This window comes from Lepisosteus oculatus, chromosome 6 (assembly GCF_040954835.1).
Source record: "Lepisosteus oculatus isolate fLepOcu1 chromosome 6, fLepOcu1.hap2, whole genome shotgun sequence".
NCBI classification, from domain to species: Eukaryota; Metazoa; Chordata; class Actinopteri; order Semionotiformes; family Lepisosteidae; genus Lepisosteus; species Lepisosteus oculatus.
Window position 1 is genome coordinate 21,904,532 of NC_090701.1, and position 20,625 is coordinate 21,925,156.

The following is a 20,625-nucleotide window of genomic DNA, read 5'->3' on the forward strand; positions in this document are numbered from 1 at the left end:
ATATAGTATAGTTCCATAACACAAGCAACATCTTACATATTTGTGGAAAAGTTGTTCTTTTTTTATCATTATGGTGTTTAATAACACTAGAAGTTAATTAATTTCCATAAAGGCATGTGATTTTAATTGTTGACTACAAAAATATTTTCTTTAATGTGAATAGTGAAAACTACCATGTGGCTAGAAACCCCATGAATCTGTACTGTTGTAGCAGTTAATGAAGTCTCAACACTTATTGTCAGTTTATTCAAACCCCTCCCACTGACACACGTGTGGAAAACATGTCTTCTGAACCCATGTCCATACTTTCCCTTCCCTTGTCATAACATCACCAGCTGAGTCTGTAGCTATGAGGAAAGATTTTCTTGTGTAGATAGTCAACTGTCTCCGCACGGTTCTGCAGCTTCTCAAACTCAAAGAACGGTATCTAGGATGGAGAAAGTGCATTTCATTTTAGAAATCAAAACTTGCTGGAATCAAATCAGTTACTGTTCTAGGGGGTTTTCCCAACATCTACAACAGACATACATGCAGGCTATTACAACAGCTGATTGACCTCTCTACATTCACCATGTTTAAACGAAAAGAGACTAAACGTTTTTGAAAGGTTAAGTCACTGATTAAAAAGACTCCAGAGCACAGTGTTGTCCCTTCATTTAGAAATCCATGCACATACAGGGGGGGCCAGAGCCAACTGTAAGGAAAGATTGAAGGAAAAATACCTGCACAACTTTGTAACCCAGCAGTTTCAAATGGCGTGTCTTTATGGCTTCTTTACCCAGCAGGTGATGAGTATTAGCACAGAACCTCTTTTGCCCATCAATGCACACTGCTATCCTGTAGTTTAAAACCAAAACAACATAAAATGTTACAAACAATAATTATGATTTGAAGAAGATGGAAAAAAAAGCTTTTCTGCCATTATTAAATTATTTAAATTTTCATTATTCGGGACAATGTATGCCAAGTGATTACAATGAGTGTAGGATCACTGAGTAACAAGACTACTGAACACAGTTTTATAAGAAACACAGCTGGAATTAAATTGTTTACTGTTCTAGCCCAGGCAAGTCAAGGCAAGAGGGTTTTCAAACAGCTACAATACAATACAACACACAGACATGCAGATTATTACAACAGCTGACTGACTTTTCTACATTCATTATGTTAAAAAAAATGAGGAGATTAAAAGGCTCCAAACTCTATGATTAATACATGGAGTTATACTGGGATTGTTTGACTCAATAATTTGCAATACAGCATCACTTAATCACTTAAAGCTCACAATACTGGATATTACTAAGAAATTAAGAGTTACAACACGATAAAAATGTTTACAACTTTAAACTGCCTTACATAAAACAGAAAGTTCTGTCAGCTTCTAAATTACCAAAGGAGCAGTAAAACAAAAAAACGGATGCACAAGTCTGAAAATAAGAATGTGCACTCAAATCCTAAACATTCGTCCCGTTTATTCTGTAACTGCAGCTAGCAGACTTGCCTCTTACAGACATCTTCATGGTGGCTGGCTGGCAGCACATATCCTTCCCCGTCCAGTTTGAGTTCCACATCTGTCAAGACGCAAATATTCAAAATTTCAAATAACACCAATTTCAATCAATTTTTGTTGGGTACATCTGCAATGGATAAAAAAACTACACAAGCTAGGTGGTTGTCCTGATGCAGCCGGGGACAATACAACTGATAATTTCCACCCTTGTATCCGACGGGATTATCCAGTGTATGATTATATCTATTCTGCCTGATACTTCCACTTGTTAAACACTTTTTATAATTGAGCTTTTCTGTCGCAGCTTCTTTTCTCTGTGCTACAATAGTATACAGACTTCTCACCAGGTTGCCATTGTAAATGCTAATTTGTTCTCAACTGAACTATCTGGTTAAATAATGGATTATTGTAAAAAGGATGAATATTACTGTGACTTCTGTTTTAGTTTGTTCTGTTATATATTATGGAGTAGGTTCAAACATTTCAGACACAAGGAACAAAAAGTTGTTTCAGTTCCCTTCATTAAGCTTTCTTTTTACAATGTAGGGAAATACAATGCACACAGAATTAATTTTACCACTGAGGCGTTCAACATACAGTATGAAGCAGTAGTAACTGCTTAAACCACAATTTGACCTGATTTCACTTCTTCCTCACCATTAAAAGAAAATAACCAGGGGGGGCCCAGGCTGTGCTGGGGCTCTGCATTAAGTTCGTACGCTGATATCAGTGTGGAATTTGTATCTTCCCACCCACAGTCCAAAGGCATACTGGTACGTTAATTGGCTTCTAAAAGAACCTGGCCTTGCTGTGGCTGTGTCTGTGGCTGTGGCTGTGTGAAGAAATTTTGGCTTAGCCCATTTGGTTGAGGGCTGACCTCACAAGGTGGTCCCCTGCAGAGTGAGGCGTGACCAAGAGGTGGCTGCAGGGATGAAGATGTGATGCAGGAAGGATGAAAAAAAAAGATGTATGTGAGGCAGAGAAGGGACTTATATAAAGTATTCCTAATGGTTTCAGGTAAGGAATTGACGACCCCCACGAGTGTGAATTACTGACAGCTGCGTCTGACTGAGCTTTGGCTGTTGTCAACCCTCCCCAACATTCATTATAAACTCCATTCGTTTGTCTAATTGGCTTATGAAAAAAATTAGCCCTGATAAGACTGTATGTGTTTATGTCTGTGTGTGCTCCGCGATGGCGATGCGTGTGTCCAGCCTTGTGCCCACTGCTTGCCAAGTCCCCACGACCCTGTACTGGATACCAGTTATAGAAAATGGATGGATGGATGGAGAAAATGCCAGCTAATTGTTATATATAACTTTTGGAGCACTCATACCTAAAGTATAGCAGTAAGGCGTCAGCACATTTGAAGCAAAGTAGTCACGGGCCCCGAGGAGGTCAAGGAGTCCCATTTTGACCCGATTGTAAAGGTGCCTGTCCACTGGCGTCTCAAGGGAGCGGCCAGAGGAGAGGAACGATTTCACACGGTACTTGGGAAGGAGGTTAGGACCCTGCAAAAAAAGAGTTAAGAGACTCTGTTTTCAACCTTGCGATTTGTTAACCACTACTGAGGGCACGAGGCACAGAGAAGTCAGACACTAGTTATTCCCTGTTCTTTGAATATTCTTTCACTTCTATCATTCCAGTTGGTGCCAGAATGGAGGATGATTCTCTACAGAAGAGCAAGGATACCACAGTTTCCCATTACTCGATAAATGATTGTGTAGTAAAGACAACCACAAAAGGTTAAAGGGTCCATCAGGCCCTATAGATATGAAATGTGAAAATAGAAAAGACCAATATATCTACCTATTCAAGTACAGGAAGCTTTATTATAACCAGTGGAAGAAAAAACACACTTGGAAGCTGCATTCAGCAGATGTACCTCATAAAAGGGGCACTCCAGTTTCACTGTCATATAGAGCTGGGTCAACTGTGCAAGCAGTACCCTGTCCAAGCCAGTGCCCTGCTCTGAAAGAAGATCAAAGAGCAAAGATTAAATAATGAAATTAAAATCATTTTAACAAACATGGATGAGGCTAAAAGATCATGATACTGCATATCATATGCTGTACACAGATCATATACACTTACTTGCTCACTCATCACACAAAAATCCACGCACCTCACACCATAAACAATAAAGAAGTGAAGCAGAAAAAGCTTGTGTGACTTTAATTCTGTGTGTACTGGAATTAATGAACTGAAGAGTTTCTAATTAAAATGTTGATCAGTCACTCTGATCACTGCACACAGTAGCATTTGACTACTGAGACTGATGTTGGTTTCAAGCATACACAATCCCATCAAGTGCTACAGTTTACACACTTGAAACTGAAGCTATAAAATGCAGGCAATAGCACACATTGTTATGTGCCGCTTTAAGATGAGAACATACACTTAAAATATATGTGAATAATGAAGTCTCAAAATAAAAGGAAAATACCCAATCAACTGACTTCTTCTTAAGCCTAATTATAAATAGTTCAGGTGGGTAGCAGCATCAGCATGAGAAGCCTGCAAAGGAACAAGTAATGGGTTTATTCCCTGCTGAAAGGAGAAGAAAGAAAACAACATTTCGGCTGTGGAGCCTTCTTCGGGTGACACCCTGTAACTCACAACTGGCAACCCACTGAAGCTCGGCAGGTGTGAGCCTGGTCAGTACCTGGATGGGAGACCTCCTGGGAAAAGCTAAGACAGCTGCTGGAAGAGGTGTTAGAGTGGCCAGTAGGTGGTGCTCACCCTGCAGTGTGTGTGGGTCCTAATGCCCCAGTATAGTGACGGGGACAGTATACTCTAAAAATGCGCCATCCTTCAGATGAGAAGTAGAACCGAGGTCCTAACTCTCTGTGGTCCTTAAAAATCACAGGGTGCTTCTTAAAAAGAGTAGGCATGTTACCCTGATGTCCTGGCCAAATTTCCCATTGGCCTTTACCAATAATGGCCTCCTAATTATCCCTGTATGATAATCTATCAATTGGCTTTATCACTCTGCTCTCCTCCCCACTGATAGCTGATGTGTGGTGAGAGCTCTGGCGCACTATAGCTGCCGTCACATCATCCAGGTGGATGGTGGTGGTGAAGGGGTCCCCATTACCTGTGAAGCACTTTGAGTAGAGTGTCCAGAACAGCACTATGTAAGTGTAAGTAATTATAATTATTACCACATTCATCAGAGCCCATAGAGAAGACCTTACCTTCCAGCTGCTGAAGGAAATAGGGATTGAAAACCTTGGCCATGAAATTCACAGGGAACCTTTCGATTAGGGTGCAGGAGTGGAGCAGGTTGAGTAGTGTGCGGGGCTGGAACTGAGAAAACTGTGTGTGCAGGATCCCCTCCACCTTGTGGAAGAGCTCCCCGGTGTTGGGGGGCAGGTACCCCAGCTTTCCAAAGGGCATGATCTGCCGAGCAATCTGGCTGGTGTTGTAGGAGTCTGCCCTGTACACGAAGCTCTCTGCCACTGTATCAAATATAGCTTTGGAGAGGATCTGCCGGCGTCCGCAGTACTGCATGACCTTGGTGATGGCCTCGGGGTGCATAGTGTAAGTGTTCCTGGGCACATGTCGCTCCAATGCTTCCACAAAGTACTGGTCGCTGTGGCCAAAGTGCATGAGGGCTCCCAGCACTTCCACCAGCTCACTGTCTGTGAAACGGTGGACGTGCTTCACCGAGTGCTTGCACAGGCTTATAACCAAAGGAACGGCCCGGGTTTGGCTCAGGACAACTAAGGCATTCAGTATCTGGCTGATAGAGGCTGGTTTCAGCGAGGCAGCTCTGGAAAGGGCGTAGCTGTTCATGGAGTTCAAGAGATGCTGGTATTGGCCTCGCTCCACGATTCCAGTCTGCAAAAGGCCGTAGACCTGCGTCAACTCCTCCAAGCTCCATTCCTTTACCTCGTGTCCTTGTATCTGCTCCATGACTTGCTTTAGCATTACAGATCTAGATCCCTCCAATGCTAAAAGTGCCTCAGCCAAAATGCAGAGGTTTCTGATGGGCATCTGTCCCCTGTCCAGCCGACGTTGGCTCTCAGAGACCAGACGCACCATCAGGGAGCTCCAAGGGTCAACGTACAGCCGCGTGCAGGCGTGAAGGGCAGACAACAGCCCGGCATCTGTCAGCCTCTGGGAATCGTGCTCAAACTGGAAGCAGACTGCCTTGAAGACATCGTGGTCCAGAACAGTTGGGTCCTTCAGCCCACACTTGTCATGCTCCAGAGCAGCGATCGTCTGCAGAGCCGAGGCAGCCATCGTGTCAGACATGCTTTTCAATGAAAGAAGGAGTCTGAACACCTGCCTGCTGGACGAGCAGTGTCTGAGGTGATCTGCAAACGTCCGCTCATCCATGGATGTGGATTGCTGGTCGGTGAGCCTAAACCCATCTGAGGCATCTCCATGCAGACAAACAGAGCCCCCAGCAAAGTACACTTGATCCCTGATGGTCGACAGAGCGGCTTTTTGATGATCACGCAGGAATCTCCTGCATCCTTGCCCTGTCGTGCAACAGCTGGAAGGTCTCCGGAGGCACACTGGGCACGGCAGCTGCCTGTAGGAGCTGGCGCATCGTGAAAGACATGCTGCACTGTGAAGGAAGCGAAAGTGCTGTACTGCTCGAGTCGCCCTCAGACACCCCTGCAGAAACCTGAAAGCCATTGCATGCTGGAGAGCTCATCAGCAGGTACTGGACCTCCTGTGGGGACATGAAAGATTAAACATTGGTAAAATATATTGTCTAAAACTGTTGAAATACATATCTAAACTACTGGTAAAATAAATGTATCCTTGTTTGACACAGATACAATTATGATTCATGTACTGACAGAGTCTAACACATACCGACCTGTTACGTGAGCTTATTTACACTGGTGTCACTGTCAGTTAGCATTTTCACCTGTATCTTCTCAGGACGTTTTATTATACAGAGTTCACAAAACCCGCACCCTGAATACTCATGTGCTACCTCTATCAAATCATCTTTGTTTAATTAAATACTGGTTTCAATGATTTAAATATTTCTTACACTTAATTATCCCCTGTTGATAAAATCATTGCAGTACTCAAATACTACATTCCTATACTGGACATGAATTCAAGGATAGGAACAGGTGTACATAAAGTAGTAAAACACTATAGTACAACAATAGATATCACACTTTCTGTTCACAGATTCATTATGTTAAATCTAGAAAAAACGCTTTTCCTCTTCACTTTTGCACCAAATGATCGAAAAGACATTTCGATTACTACACTTTAGAAAAACCTTCTAAATTTAAATTTTAATTATGTACCCCACAGTCAGCATCCTCATATCCTTTTAAATAAAATGTATCCAAATGTATAAATGTGTCCTTTTTCTAATCAGCGTGTAAAAGCAACACACATCTTTGCCCTTGTGCATCTAGGCGGAAGTGAATGTTAGACATACTACCGCGTTATGATCTAAATGGTTGCTCTTTGCCAGTACATTTAACGGTTTATTGAAATAATAAGACTTGTTAAAGTACAAAAATAAGCAGAAAATGTTTACCTTTCAGATATTCACTACACTTCAGGAAATACGGTTGAAAAGCAGCGGCATGGTTGTGTAATGTTGTTACAACTTCCGAGTTCGGCGACTCAAGCCGGTATTTTTGTACCGTAAAATCCAGTAGAATGGCGCAATTACTTTTTGGGTGAACTTGTGCGCATAAAAAACACACTATTGTAGTAGATCCATTATGAGAAATCCATTTATCTATATGGAAAGAAAACTTTAACAGAGACGGTGAGTAAAGCAAATCCCAGCCCCGCCAAGGTATGCCAGACCAATGCAGACCCACAAAGTATAAATAGTTAATGACAACCCAGCATACCTTTGGAAAGTGTAAGAAACCTACTTTTCTTCTCTCACCAAAACATTATTATCATTATCCTCATAATAATAATAATAATAATAATAATAATAATAATAATAAACTTTATTTGATATAGCACCTTTAAATTTGGCTTCTCAAAGCGCTTTACAGTATGACAACAACAAGGAGACAGTAGATGGGGGTACTGAATACAATAGGAGCAGAGGGGTAAAGAACAGAACCAGTTAAGTAAAGGCTCTTCTAAAGAAGAAGGTTTTGAGTCTGGGTTTGTAGGAATTTAGAGAATGTGATTCTCTGATATCCATGGGGAGAGAGTTACAGAGCTTTGTGCATAACAAGAGAAGGCCCTGTCACTCAGAGTGTAGATGGGCTTAGGAAACAGATAGGAGACCAGAATTAAAAGGGTGAAGGTCGCTAGGTAGGGAGTAGGATGATAGTAGTTCAGACAGATAGTGAGGTGCCAAGCCATGCAGAGCCTTATAGGTGAGCATTAGAATTTTGATGTCGACACGAAACTTTACTGGAAGCTGGTGCAAGGACTCCAGGATGGGAGTAATCACTTGCACTAGACCTGGTCAGGATTCTGGCTGCCAAATTTTGGACATACTGCAGTTTGCTCAATGTGGATTTAGAAACCCCAGTGAGTAGAGCAGTACAGTAGTCAATTCGGGAGAGGACAAATGTCTTGATCAACTTTTCAGCAACAGTTAGTGATAACATAGGATGCAATCTGGCAATATTTCTAAAGAGAAGGAATGATGTTTTGACAATTCTTTGAAAAAGCGGGTCAAATGTCAAGCCTGAATCAAATATCACCCCCAAGTTTTTCAATTTAGACTGAAGCTCAAGTACAGTACAATCCAAAGACAGGGTTAAAGCATTGGCTGAACAAAGTTGATGGGAGGTGCTAATAAGCATAACTTTAGTCTAGTCACAGTTTAGATTAAGGAAGTTTTGAGTCATCCATGTTTTTGGGACATGCAATTAGAGAGAATAGAGACAGCCACATCAGTGTCAGGTTTGATATGGATGTAGATCTGAATATCACCAGCAAAGAAGTGATATTTGAGGCATGCGATCTTGAAAGCTGACCAAGTGGAAACATGTAAATGATGAAAAATAGTATCTACAACATAGCTTCTTGTTGCTGAATGACATTACTCCCACAGGGTATGGCTATAGATACAAAACTCAGTTGTTTGAAGCAGTGGTTTAGCACTCAGTCATTGCTTCGATGTTGGTCTAAATATAATTCTTCTGCAGAAGTCCACTCCATCTTTTGACTTTGGTTTTTAACACTAAAGATAGTTTAGGTTTACTTTAAGCCTTCTACTTGGCTTCTACCTGAATGTTCAGAGCTACAGTATTACCACTGCTTTGCCCAGCATATGCTAATATTTTATTATATATACACAGTACAGTATAACTAGACATGCTCCACCACTACTGAATTCTTCTGGAGTATTTCAGCATGTGTTATTGTTGTTGGTAATTTACTATTCTTATTACAATTACTGTGTAAAAGCTTTAGTGCCTCATCAATATTTATCTAGATTATCCAAGGACCAGTGCCATCTGCCTTCATTGGTTTATTACCAAGAACCGGTTTATAAAACATGGCTTTATTTAAATCTGATGTGGTCCAATACGTATGACAAGATATGCATGTTTGCTGCTCTTACCAATTACTGTCTTGCGCAAGGCAGAAACATGCTTCCACAAGTGTGAGCAAGATCAACACTCCTGGTTTCTGATAGCTGCAGCTCTTTTCCAACACAACAATCTCTGTCCTTCTGGGACTCCCTTTTTATTTCAGATATCAGAGAATTGTAACCACATGATCTGCATTATTGATCACACAATCAAGGAAGAAGCCACTGCATTGAAGATTTTCACAATTTTTTAAACAAACATGTTTAGCAAATTTATATGGCTAATAGCACACGGCATTGATCTCGACTGAGGTCCACTTTTTAAAGGCACAGGAAAGGGCAATTGTGTATCGGCTGAGCACAGCTCTTTAACATTAAGTTAAGTCCAACCTTACACACATGGTTCAACTGTAACAGTTCTGACACCTTTTTCTTTTTATTATAGAAAATAAGAGCTAAACCTAGCATGAAGTGTCCACCCTGTAATATTTTCCATATTTTATACAAAATACCTTAATATTTAAATATGCACACTTAACTCATTTCCAGCAATGAAACGTAATTCTATTAGAACATACAAGAGAGTCCTTACTCAAAAGGCCATCATCTGTGAAATGTTCTTGTCCATCTGTAATGTTTCCTTTAAAACTGAAAATGGCACAAAAAAGGCTGCATTTTTTTCTCCTTTGTGCACAAACATGTTCTCCATCTGTTGTCAATTACAAAACTCTAGTAAGAGCATGTCCGCAACAGAGGTTAGGAATGAGGGAAGCAGTAACTTAAGACTCATGCTTTAACGCGTGTGCATACCACTGACAACCACCTAATGCAATAACTGTGAAAGAACATATTTACATTAGTTTCCACTTTCCACAGAAGTCTTAACCAAAAATATAAAACCAATCTTTTTATTTCTTTTGCTCTGCTGTTCCCATCTGCCGGTACAATACCAGGGGTAACTTGAAACACAAAAATAAAAGCACATGAGTTGATAGCGATCTTTATTTCAAAAGTCTCAATTTATTACAAAATGTAAAAATCCAGCTACCCAGGTTCTAGGTTTGACAAAGGCTTTTTTTCCAGAGCATGTCTCCCGTTTTCACATTTTGTATGTTGTATTTTCCATAGCCACCCCAATCATTATTGCAAACTAATGGTCTACCTTCAAATTTATTACAGATGTGCAAATTTGCCAGAATGAACTGAAAGAGGTTTATAAATATGGTAAATAGCATCATTTTGCTTTTTTGTAGTCTTGTTTTAAAGCTAAGGCATGCAATGATGTTCTATTGGGTACAAATTGGAGACAAACATGAAATATAATATGAACATTTGCATATTTTTACAACCCACGCCTAATCATCTTTGTCCTTCGCCCCATGCTTTAAGATGCGTGTAAACTCCACATAGTTGAAGTTGCCCTTTTTGTCAATTGGTGCCTCTCTGAAGAGTTCGTCAACTTCCTCATCTGTGAATCTGTCGCCCATCGTGGTTAAAAGCTCTCTCAAGTAGTCTTCTTGGATAAAACCTATATTACAGAAAAGCAGAAGATAAAGATCCCAATAACCATAAGCCTCCATATTTTCACTGCTTTTATTTCAAGACATGTGTCAACAACAGCAAGGATTACACAATGAAAACAGACTAATTATCCAACTAATTAAAATGTGTCACAATTGTAGTCTGTGTGATCACAACTGAGAGATTACCAATATAAGAAATACAAGTGTTATTCTCTCTGAAAGCTCTCTTTGTAATTGCTTGATGGTTTTAGAGGAAAGTTTCAGGTTTAAACCAATTCATCTGAAGCTATACAAGTCTTATTCTGCGATCAACACATCCATTTTCATCCTCATTAGTTTTTAGATGTATGTGACACCCGATACTGAGTTTTACTGCACACATTGACAATGAGTTCTAATTTCAGCAGACAAATACCTTTTTAGCTAAAGTGCCCATGAAGATCCCTACATCCATCACAATATCCACATCAAGCAAATTCTACTGTTAAATACTATTGTTGGAATTTATAGTTCATCGAGGAAATATTTAAGTATAGAACATCATTAAACTCCCACTGCTGAAGCAATGTATACATTTTGGACATGTCTTAGAAAGCTGTTTTCTTCACTTATTTAGCTTGACTGGAGCAGCTTGGTAAATTAAGTTTCATCATGAGTTATATTAAGAAATATGTGATCTTGACAACATTTTTAATTAAACCATCCATTATCATTGAAATATCGTGTAAACCAGCAATTCTTAACATCTGACACAGTATTATTTGCCTAGTCTTTTTACAAAACAATTTATAAAGTCTGACTTGTTTTCTGATGATCCATTAGTATACAAACTCAAGGCTATATTAGGTATGTTTGCACCCCCAGAGCACAGCAAAGCTTCATGGAAATTGTACACAATGGGGAACATCTGGTGCTCCTTACCTGTCCCTTCTTCATCGAAGCAAGCAAATGCATTCCTAATGACATCTTCAGGGTCTGTGCCATTGAGTTTCTCCCCAAACATGGTGAGAAACATCGTAAAGTTTATTGGTCCAGGGGCCTCATTCATCATAGCTTCCAGGTACTCATCTGTTGGGTTCTTTCCTGTGCACAGAACCAAAAAAAAAGAACAGTTAACACTTAAAAATTGTCCCTAAAGGAACTGACTTGTGCACCACAGTGTCTGAGGTTTTCCTTCTACCTCTCCTCTAATTTACCTGACCTAATTATTAGCATAACTGGATCAATTTTTGGTTAAAGCACATCATCAGTTAGAAACCCAATTACTGCAGACAACAGACAGATCCCAGTAGTGAATTTGGTTGTATAACAGGTACAGGACATGCAGGATGCAGGTAGCAAAATGAATAGATATGAAATTGAAAAATATCATTTTGTCAAAACCACCTATAAAAAAGCAGTAAGAAGGAAACTGCAGGGAAACAAAAAGTCAACGAATATTGGGATACATAGCTAAAAATGTAGAATTCAAATCAAGGAATGTTAAAGTTTCACAAAGCACTGAAACAACATTTACAATACTGTGTACAATTTTGCTCACTGTTATCATTAAAGGCTTGCTATGGAATCAATCCAGAGGAGACAAACCAGTTACATCCCCCGTTTTAAAGAAACATCATACAATCCTACACTAACACACTACGAGAAATAAATTGTTTTAGTCTTGAACAAAGAAGACCTACTAGAGGACCAGAATTTTCCAAATCTACCAGGGCATAAAGTCAACCTAATGAGTCAATGCAGAATACAGGTAGAAATGGCAAGAAAGTTCATTTATAACTGAGAACATTAGAAATGTGTTTCAATGGGTAGCACAGCTGCCCAGCTGTGTTGCTGAAGTTGATAATATGTTGTTTTATTTAAGAAAACATGCGATGAGACCCCTGGATCAATAAGCTACTAAAAATCAAATAAGGGAGATACTGTATATTAAATGCCACACTTGCCTGTAAAATTACATTCTTAAATGTTAAGACAATGGAGTCTTAATCATAATAGCAGGTCAACTATAAAGTCTCTCCACATAGCAGATATCCAGCAGAAGTTGTTACACCTTGTTTAATTCTTATCACTATGTTGTTGAACTTGTAATCAAATGGAATCCCAATAATCAGCTTACTCTGTGTAGCCTTTTTTTAGAAACTGCTCTTCTATCTTTGTAGACAGTAGGTATAATTAGGTTACATTAATAAGCCCTCCTCTGCAGCCTGTTTCCTTCCAAGCCAACAAAAACCCAGCTCTAAGCTCTCCTCACCACTGGACCCTCTACGTGCCAAGAAATGAAGCAAATTAAATGCTTTGCAACCTAACCTGCAGGTCAGATGTATGCATTTGGTGAACTGCATCCGTTAATGCTGATGTGCACTGCCAATTAGCAGAATAGTTGTTCAGTCAGTAAGCAGTATTGCAATGCACTAAGAGGAAAATATCTGCATTTAATTTCTCTTCATATTGTAAAGGGTGTCCCGGTAAAAGTTGCTTTCTTTCTGTCCAGCCAAGATAAGCTCGCCTCAGGTATAATTACATGTGCATGCCCCCACAGTTGTGTAGTTTAGCCACTCATTCTCTCTTAAACAAGAAACCACATGCTGTAAACACAAGGTGGAGTACAATGCGGCAATGTTTTTATTCTTCTCTCCAAGAGCTACCCTTTCTTTACAAGCTTCCAGGACACTAGCTGAAGGAGAAGACTCATCATACTCCCTTCCAGCAACTTGTGGTGTAAAGGCTGACTACAGAAGATTGAGAGACCTCCCAATTTACAGCAGGGGTAAATGTCTTCAGCAGTTTTAGATACATAAGGATGTTAAGCACAGTGTAAGAATAAGGCTGTGGTAAAGAGAGAGTCAGTTGTGAGATCAATGCCTTAAAAATCCATACTGGCAAGCTTTCTTGGTAATAAGGATACATTTTAGAAAGTCTGCCCCACAGACAAAAATAATCATTTTGGGCATCGTACTGCGGTACGATACTGTTTTTCTTTCCATGAAGGTCCACTGGCTCTACTTTCTACTTACCAAGTGATGCCAGCATGTCATGCAAGTCCTCTTTGTCAATGAAGCCATCCCTGTTCTGGTCAATCATGTTAAAAGCCTCCTTGAACTCCTGAATCTGTGACTGATCAAACATGGCGAAGACATTGGAAGTCGCGCGCTGGGGGCGCTTCTTGGTGGTCTTTCCCTTAGCCCTTTTGCTCGACATTTTGGCTGTTTTTTCTTCAAAAACCTGCCGGTGGAGAAAAGAGTGTTACATCTTGCATAAGCATTTCAGAAAGAAATGCATTTCAATAAGCTATTCACTCCCGTAGCTTTTATTTGATATAAGTTCTTAAAGTGGCCGAAACGGCATAATCCATGCATCTACACCTTAACCAGCTGGAGCCTGTCCCAGCAAGCAACGGGGCCAAGACAGGATATACCCTGGATGGGACACCAGGCAATTGCAAGGCATACACAAACACAGACACGCACATACTCACACCAGGGCCAGTTTATCAGAAGCTAATTACTTACCAACATATCACACAAACACAGTGAGAACATACAAACTCCCCACAGATAGCACCCCAGGAACTGAATCCAAAGCCCAGGTGCTGTGAGGCAGCCATGCTAACCACTGTGCTGCCCCATAATGCATCTGAAATTATTCACTCTTAAAAACTTTCAACAAATACCAAGGAAAGCTTTCCGTCATTTACACAAGCTCTTTCAGCTAAGGGGCTGGGCCATAGCATTCAGTATTTTCAAAGGACACACAAAGCTTCCAGAGCCCTCTCTCTGCTGTTCAGAAAGATCCACGAGACTTCAGCTGCTGCCCCTACTCATTCTGACACATATTCATTTTTTTTATAAACCTTCTCACATGTCGCAGGCTCAAGCTACATTTAGATGCGTACCCCAGGATTATGCTTTAAATTAATTTCAGGGCCTACCAAGATACAGAGTCACAAGCTCAGATGTTCACTTATATTAAAACTTACTAAAACAATGACACAGCGTTAAAACCATTCAAGTCCCGAGAACTAAAATGAGATCTAGCAAACACTAGAGACGCCATTAGCACTAAAAACACTAGAGGTGAAAAATACAAGTCGACTGCTTAATGAATCGTTCTACTAATGAAGAAAGTCATGCCAGGCAAATACAATTTTGGCAACAACTCCCAAAACACATCAATCGTTGTACTATGAAAGGAAATGTGAACATGCTTTGTTGCTGTCTTTTCTCTTGGAGGCAGTAGGAAAGATTACTGCTGTGAGAACAGGTGTCCTCGCATTAGAAGCAATCCATTAGACCACATCAGCGCTGCAAAGACAAGTTATTTTAATAATCTTTCAGCCATGACTGACAGAATACAAAAGAAAGCAAAATGCCATGACAAACGGGTCTTTAAGCTACTTCAATCCAGATGAGGTTGAACTCTCAGTTCTACTGCTACCTGCTGAATGGGCGATTTATGTTATTAAACCTGCAACATACTGCACAATTTTGTATAATGTATATGTATTCTGTATATAAAAAAACCTCATATTTTGGAAGCAGGTGGCTTACTTAAACTCATAATAATACCCAACATACCCAATTGTTTTTTACCTTCGCCTTTTAAATATGGCACGCTATTTGAAGAAAATAAAATTAATAAACTGGGCAAAAGATGAAGTGTGACAAGTCAGAGGATCACTCCAACCCATGTGGGCCTTTCACCATGCCCTGAAGAAGTGGCAAAAGCCAGTTTTGAAAGCCTACTGACTATTCACAGATCCTTATGACATACTCAGGAAAGGAAGGAGGAGTTCTCACTGGTAATGCAGTCACAGGCAAACTAGGCCACCAGCACAGGATGTGGAAGGCACAATCGGCCTGAACCCACAACTCGGAAAACAGTTGGGAGCCCATGCAAAACAAACAGAGCTGGTAAGCATCTGTAACCTTCGCAGTTTTAATGAGTACTGCCCGAGTGTTTCACAGTGCAATAGAGGCCACTGCCAAAGCCTGCACTGAGCCATCTGAGGAATTCAAGCAAGTCCCATCTTGCTCTGGAAACAGTTAAAAACAGCAGAGTAATGTATTCCAGCAGGGCCAGACTATAGCGCTGTTCTCCCCCCGTAGCTCAGCGAATGAACATGAACATTATTTGGAAAGGACATCAAATCAGATAATCTTTACAATTTCCATATACTCTGGGAGGCAAAATGAGTGCCAGCCACCCAATTAAAAGCACAGCAAAGTGAACTGGATTTGGAAGAACAGGACACCACACAATAAAACTGCCCCCAATCACCACTCAACTCCCCTCATTTCAACATTTCCCTTATCTACCCTTATTGCTCAGCTAGAATAGCTTACAACATCTTGAAAAACATTACAGGCCAGCAGACTCTCTAATGGAGAGGCTCACTCTTTAATGCAAACTCATCTCCTCATCAAAAAGCTATTTGAAAAAACATCACAATACCCTAATTATTCCAAGTGTTAGAGAGCTGTTTGTATCTGCTAACATCACCAATGATGTTAATCAGAGTCAGTCTGCACCCACTCTCTAGCAATTTTATATAAATCCCACAAATCTGGGAAACAAATAAGAATATCTACTTTAGAATTTAACCCCATATTCTTTTTGCTGAAGGGGAGTATAAAGACCCCAATAAATGACATTTTAGTAAGCCTATTACTTTATGTTTGGCTCCAGGAAAGATGCTGCTGACAAAGTTACAGACGTGTGGTTACTTACATACCAGTGCAGAGGGGTCGGTAAAAATTCAGCAAAGATTCGTGATCAACATTTTACGCTCTTAACTTTTAGCTTAATTTAGGTAAGAAAGTACCACTCGGGTTAAATGAACACACGCACTTCATACGCCTGAATATGACAAAAATATTTTTAAACCCAAGTAATATCAAGAACAAGCAACACCGCAATGCAAAGACAAAAGTCTAAAAATGCACTCTCACATCATCACATTACTCTCATCTCACATTACTGCTTATTAAACAAGACAGAATCCCGTGCCTACTACATGATAGTAAGAAAACGCAATATTAAAAACAAAATTAAAATAAGCATACCAATGCACAACAATCTGATCTCAGATGCTGAAGGCACTTTGTCAGACCTCCCGAGACAGAAGTTCAGTAGTTCACGTTTTGAGGGTACTGTATCTTTAACTGTTAGTTTGATGCATGGACTCTCTGAATAGCAATAAAAAGTATCGAAGACTACCTAGTTTGAAACAATACGTGCATCACTCTGCAAATTCCAAAGTCAGCACCACACCTAACTGTCTTTTATGTGAAGCCATCGGGCCTACCTGTCTCCGCCTATATTACGCACTGCTTATCTGCTCCGATGAAACTGCAGTGAGTTTACAACCGTGCGGTCGACCACGCAAATCTGATTCAATAACGTTTAATAAAAAACGATCCCTTCACAAAGCGACTAGTCCGTTTATTTCTTGCGCCAAAAGCAAAGATTTGCCGCAGGCAGATACGCAATTCAGTGCCCCAAGATCTTTTTCCTGTCTCCAACTGGGCCTCTCTGCACCGGTTTTGCCCAATGTAACAGGAACCTTGTAAAACTGCACCCAGACACCGTCTCCTTGGCTCCTTCGGCCTTAAGTCGCAAACGTTCACAAAACGAAGGCTCTACACATTCCAACCGTTCACTACAAGCATGCAAGAATGGATTTAGTAAAACACAACGAATACCTGAAACCTATGAGATGATAAAGACAGGCAATCTGCTGCCTTGCTGCTTCGCCACCGCCCTTAACTTCCTGATCGTAGCTGAAAGGAAGCCCCGACTATACCACCAGCAACTCGCAGGGTAGGGGGGCGGCTACATTGTGCTATCCTATCTCACAGCGAATACGAAAAGGTTTCGTGTTTTTTTAAAACGTGTATATAATAAACCTTCTAATACACGTTGGATAAAATATGTGTTCATGAATCTTTACAGACAATGCGTTTCGTTAAATGCATAAAAAATGATACCCCTCATATTGAAAATTTGGTCTGACTCCCAACATTCTTATTTGCCTACGCTACACACTGAGAAATGTCCTTGTAAGGAAAGAGGCACCGAGTTTCCTGTACAATTATTGTTGTGTGTGACGCATCGACGGCAGCGATGCAACAGGATCGTGAAAGTGAAACAGTTGTATCAATGAAATATATATTTGAATGAGTTTGTAAACTGGACTTTGTCTTTAAAATGGTCTTTTATATTTAAATGCAAACCCCGAAGTTTGGCTTAGCAGCGTGCAGTGATGGGTTAGGACTTCCGAAGGGTCGCGACTTGAGATCCAGGGTGGGATACTTTTGCTGTACACTTGAGCAAAGGAATTCATTCGAATAATTCCAGTAAATGTTGTGTAAGCTGAATTTTTGTAATGTAAATGAGAATATCAATTTACTTATCTTGCTAAGTAATGGGCTCAAAATTACCTGTAATATTTCAGATATAGGTATTCTCAGTCATCTTTTTGAGTTTATAGCTGAAGAAAACAGCAGATGGCGTCTATCAAACCAGTGTTCTGCCATAATTTACATAAACACGTCTAAACGCTCCCCCTCTTTTACAATGGAAGGTGTTGGGCCCATTCACCTACTTTGAAGAGCACCTTTTCAAGCCACTGGTGGGAAATTGGATATTTCTTAGGCTGAGCTGTAAATACTTATCTCACTAACTGAAAGGCTTTCTGGTTTGACTGCATTATGATGCTGGTTTGCTTTCAAAAGAGAAACCACCTGCAACTGCATTGATAGGATAGGCGAGGTGTCAGCTTTTGACTAACCATGCATGGATGATGTGCAGCACAATTGTGCAGTTGCTGGCATTGCTGCCTCCCAGTGTTGGGGTCCTGGGTTCAACTCTGGACCTGGGGCGCTGTCTGTGTAGAGTGTGTTCTTCCTGTCTTCACATGGGTTTCCTCCAGGTGCTCTGGTTTCTCACCATCCAAAAACATACTGGTAATTTAAATTTCTCCTGGGAGAATTGGCCTGGATGTGAGTGTGCGTCTGTCTGTCCTGTGATGGACTGGTGTCCCTTCCAAGGAATATCCCCCGCAACCCTGAAATGGAAGAAGCGCTAAGAGAATAGATGGATCCCTGGAGTCCTCAAGAACTGAAGATCACTTTATCGGCCATCTACAATGTCTTGTATTAGGAATTTGTCTTTTCACATACCCCCACTTGCTCTCCATGAGACACAGACAGGGAGAGAAGCTTGGGGTCAGAGTGCAAGGCAGGGTCAGCCATTTATACAAGCACCTCTGGAGAAGTTGGGGTTAAGGGCCTTGCTCAGGGGCCCAATGGAGTAGGATTCCTCTGCCAGCCGCTGGATACAAACTGGTAACCTTCCAGCCACTGGCGCAGATCCTTAGCCACAGAGCCACCGCACCACACTGCCCTAGGTGGGTCAACTATCACCATCCTGCTTCTGCAAGCACATCTTTCGATTTCATCTTGCCTTCCTGCAGGTCTTGACCATTTCTTCTCTCCTGGGAGGCTCTCCAGTGTTTTTGTAACCCAGGAATGATCTATTCTTTTTGCTCATGCACTAAACATTCATTGACATATTAATTTAACCTCCTATGACCCATCCTGTTGATTTTTTTTGAGTCCCTTACTAGTTATTACAAGCACACGGCATAACATACAGTTTGTCTTTGGGATGCCTTCTATCATTGTATACTGAAAGGCAATTAGAATTGAACATATATTTTGGTTCCAGTACTTATTGCATTTTTAATGCTGTTCAGGATATATGCTTAACACTGTGAGAAAGGATATGAATACAAAGGGGTTATAAGGCAGAAAAGTAATTCATATTTCTTCTTTTTTATCAAATTTTGTTAGTTGTTTTCATGTGCTATCAGTGAGTATTATTGTGTATTTTTGTGAAAATGACTCCTCTAGTACATTATCTACAATTGTCAATAATGATGATATCTGTCTAGTGAAAATATTAGCCAAAAAAAGAGGAGTAAATGTACTGGATGGATATGTAGAATTTATGAAGAGCCCATATGTTCAAGATTTTCTTTACAGGTTATTTACAAACGTTTTTCTCAAAAAGCACTGACTTTTTCAAATCATTGCTTTTTTCCATGGCTAATATGCACTGCATTCAAGACAACAATGTCCCTTTCCTCGCCTGATGTTGAAACCTTTAGGTATTTATCCGTCATAGCTAGTTCACATGCTTTTTAATTTTTGCTAACTGTCTGTAGTTATCCATTCAAAGGACAACGACACAATCTCTTGTAAATGTAAAAAGATTTTCCTTCTGTGTTATCAGGTGTATAGTTAAAACTGTAGACTAAAGCTTCTTGAACATTCCGTTAAGGGAGTAATGGGGTAAACTGACACATGTCCCAGTATAGATTATGCAGTAATTACTTATAATTAGACAGTGAGAGGAGTGTTTGTGAAGGAGTCCTTGAAAAAGGGGGTCAGAGAAGATAAATGGAAATCTCTGGGTGTAATGCTGGAAGCCAATTTGAAGATCTGTTACAGAGAAAATCCCAAACAGAGGGGTGTATGGAATACATGACTCATCATTGACTAAAATGGACCATGGTAAGACTTTTGCCTTTGCTTATAGAGACTGTGTCCACAGTAAACAAGTCTGAGTGCACCAAAAACACTTGTCTGAGGTGATATTGCAGTTAAGAGCATTTTTCCATCAGCTGTTTTAGGGGGATATGAATGTGGTTTGTCTACTTTCAGATAAAATCTGAAAACATACGTATATATTTCAGACACTGGTGTCTGAACGTGGTTAATCTCAGATGGATCTAATAACCAACATATTTGCATAAAATTGAAAGACATTTTGTGCTCCTGGTATGAAAACAACCACAACCAAAAGCAGATAATACAATATACTGCTTAATTTCAGACAATGATCAAGCTATATTATATAACTGCATATCCTTCAATCAAAAATAATCAAAGAGAAATTGTGTAGTTCTTTTTCCTCACATAACCTCCAATTTACAAATGGAGTATATAACAGAAGTTCAGGAATAAACTTAGACCCTAATCTCAGACACTTCCACTCCCCTACATATACTCTCGCACCCAGGA

The 20,625-nt window shown here is 40.3% G+C and overlaps 2 protein-coding genes across 4 annotated transcripts; both read right to left on the minus strand.

Annotated features, from left to right (window-relative positions):
• Window positions 1–205: 205 nt before the first annotated feature.
• Window positions 206–7,120, minus strand: fastkd3 (FAST kinase domains 3). 3 transcript variants are annotated; one of them, XM_006634356.3, is made up of 7 exons: window positions 7,035–7,120; window positions 4,708–6,197; window positions 3,396–3,481; window positions 2,847–3,021; window positions 1,502–1,571; window positions 723–837; window positions 206–427 (listed from the first exon to the last, which is right to left on the minus strand). In XM_006634356.3, exons 2-7 carry the CDS (start codon window positions 6,158–6,160, stop codon window positions 329–331), a joined length of 1,998 nt encoding a protein of 665 aa, XP_006634419.2. In that variant the 5' UTR covers window positions 6,161–6,197; window positions 7,035–7,120; the 3' UTR covers window positions 206–328. The 3 variants fall into 3 exon arrangements, with proteins under 3 accessions (XP_006634419.2, XP_015210018.2, XP_015210017.2); XM_015354532.2 differs by lacking the exon at window positions 7,035–7,120 and adding an exon at window positions 6,796–6,891; XM_015354531.2 differs by lacking the exon at window positions 7,035–7,120 and adding an exon at window positions 6,348–6,717.
• A 2,878-nt stretch (window positions 7,121–9,998) lies between these two features.
• LOC102691547 (myosin regulatory light chain 2, smooth muscle minor isoform) lies at window positions 9,999–17,343 on the minus strand. Its single transcript, XM_006634310.3, has 4 exons — window positions 17,242–17,343; window positions 13,555–13,762; window positions 11,459–11,620; window positions 9,999–10,542 (listed from the first exon to the last, which is right to left on the minus strand). Exons 2-4 carry the CDS (start codon window positions 13,736–13,738, stop codon window positions 10,370–10,372), a joined length of 519 nt encoding a protein of 172 aa, XP_006634373.1. The 5' UTR covers window positions 13,739–13,762; window positions 17,242–17,343; the 3' UTR covers window positions 9,999–10,369.
• Between the last annotated feature and the right edge of the window lie 3,282 nt (window positions 17,344–20,625).

Bases quoted from the DNA above. Each gene is read 5' to 3' on its own strand.
- fastkd3 (XM_006634356.3), bottom strand. From the start codon at position 6,160: ATGGCTTTCAGGTTTCTGCAGGGGTGTCTGAGGGCGACTCGAGCAGTA. The intron at 838-1,501 runs GCAAGTCTGCTA...TTTAAACTACAG, and splicing joins CATGAAGATGTCTGTAAGAG to GATAGCAGTGTGCATTGATG. The intron at 428-722 runs GTATTTTTCCTT...TCTCCATCCTAG, and splicing joins TGGGTTACAAAGTTGTGCAG to ATACCGTTCTTTGAGTTTGA.
- LOC102691547 (XM_006634310.3), bottom strand. From the start codon at position 13,738: ATGTCGAGCAAAAGGGCTAAGGGAAAGACCACCAAGAAGCGCCCCCAG. The intron at 11,621-13,554 runs GTAAGTAGAAAG...TTCTGTGCACAG, and splicing joins TGACATGCTGGCATCACTTG to GAAAGAACCCAACAGATGAG. The intron at 10,543-11,458 runs GTAAGGAGCACC...TCTGTAATATAG, and splicing joins CTTCGATGAAGAAGGGACAG to GTTTTATCCAAGAAGACTAC.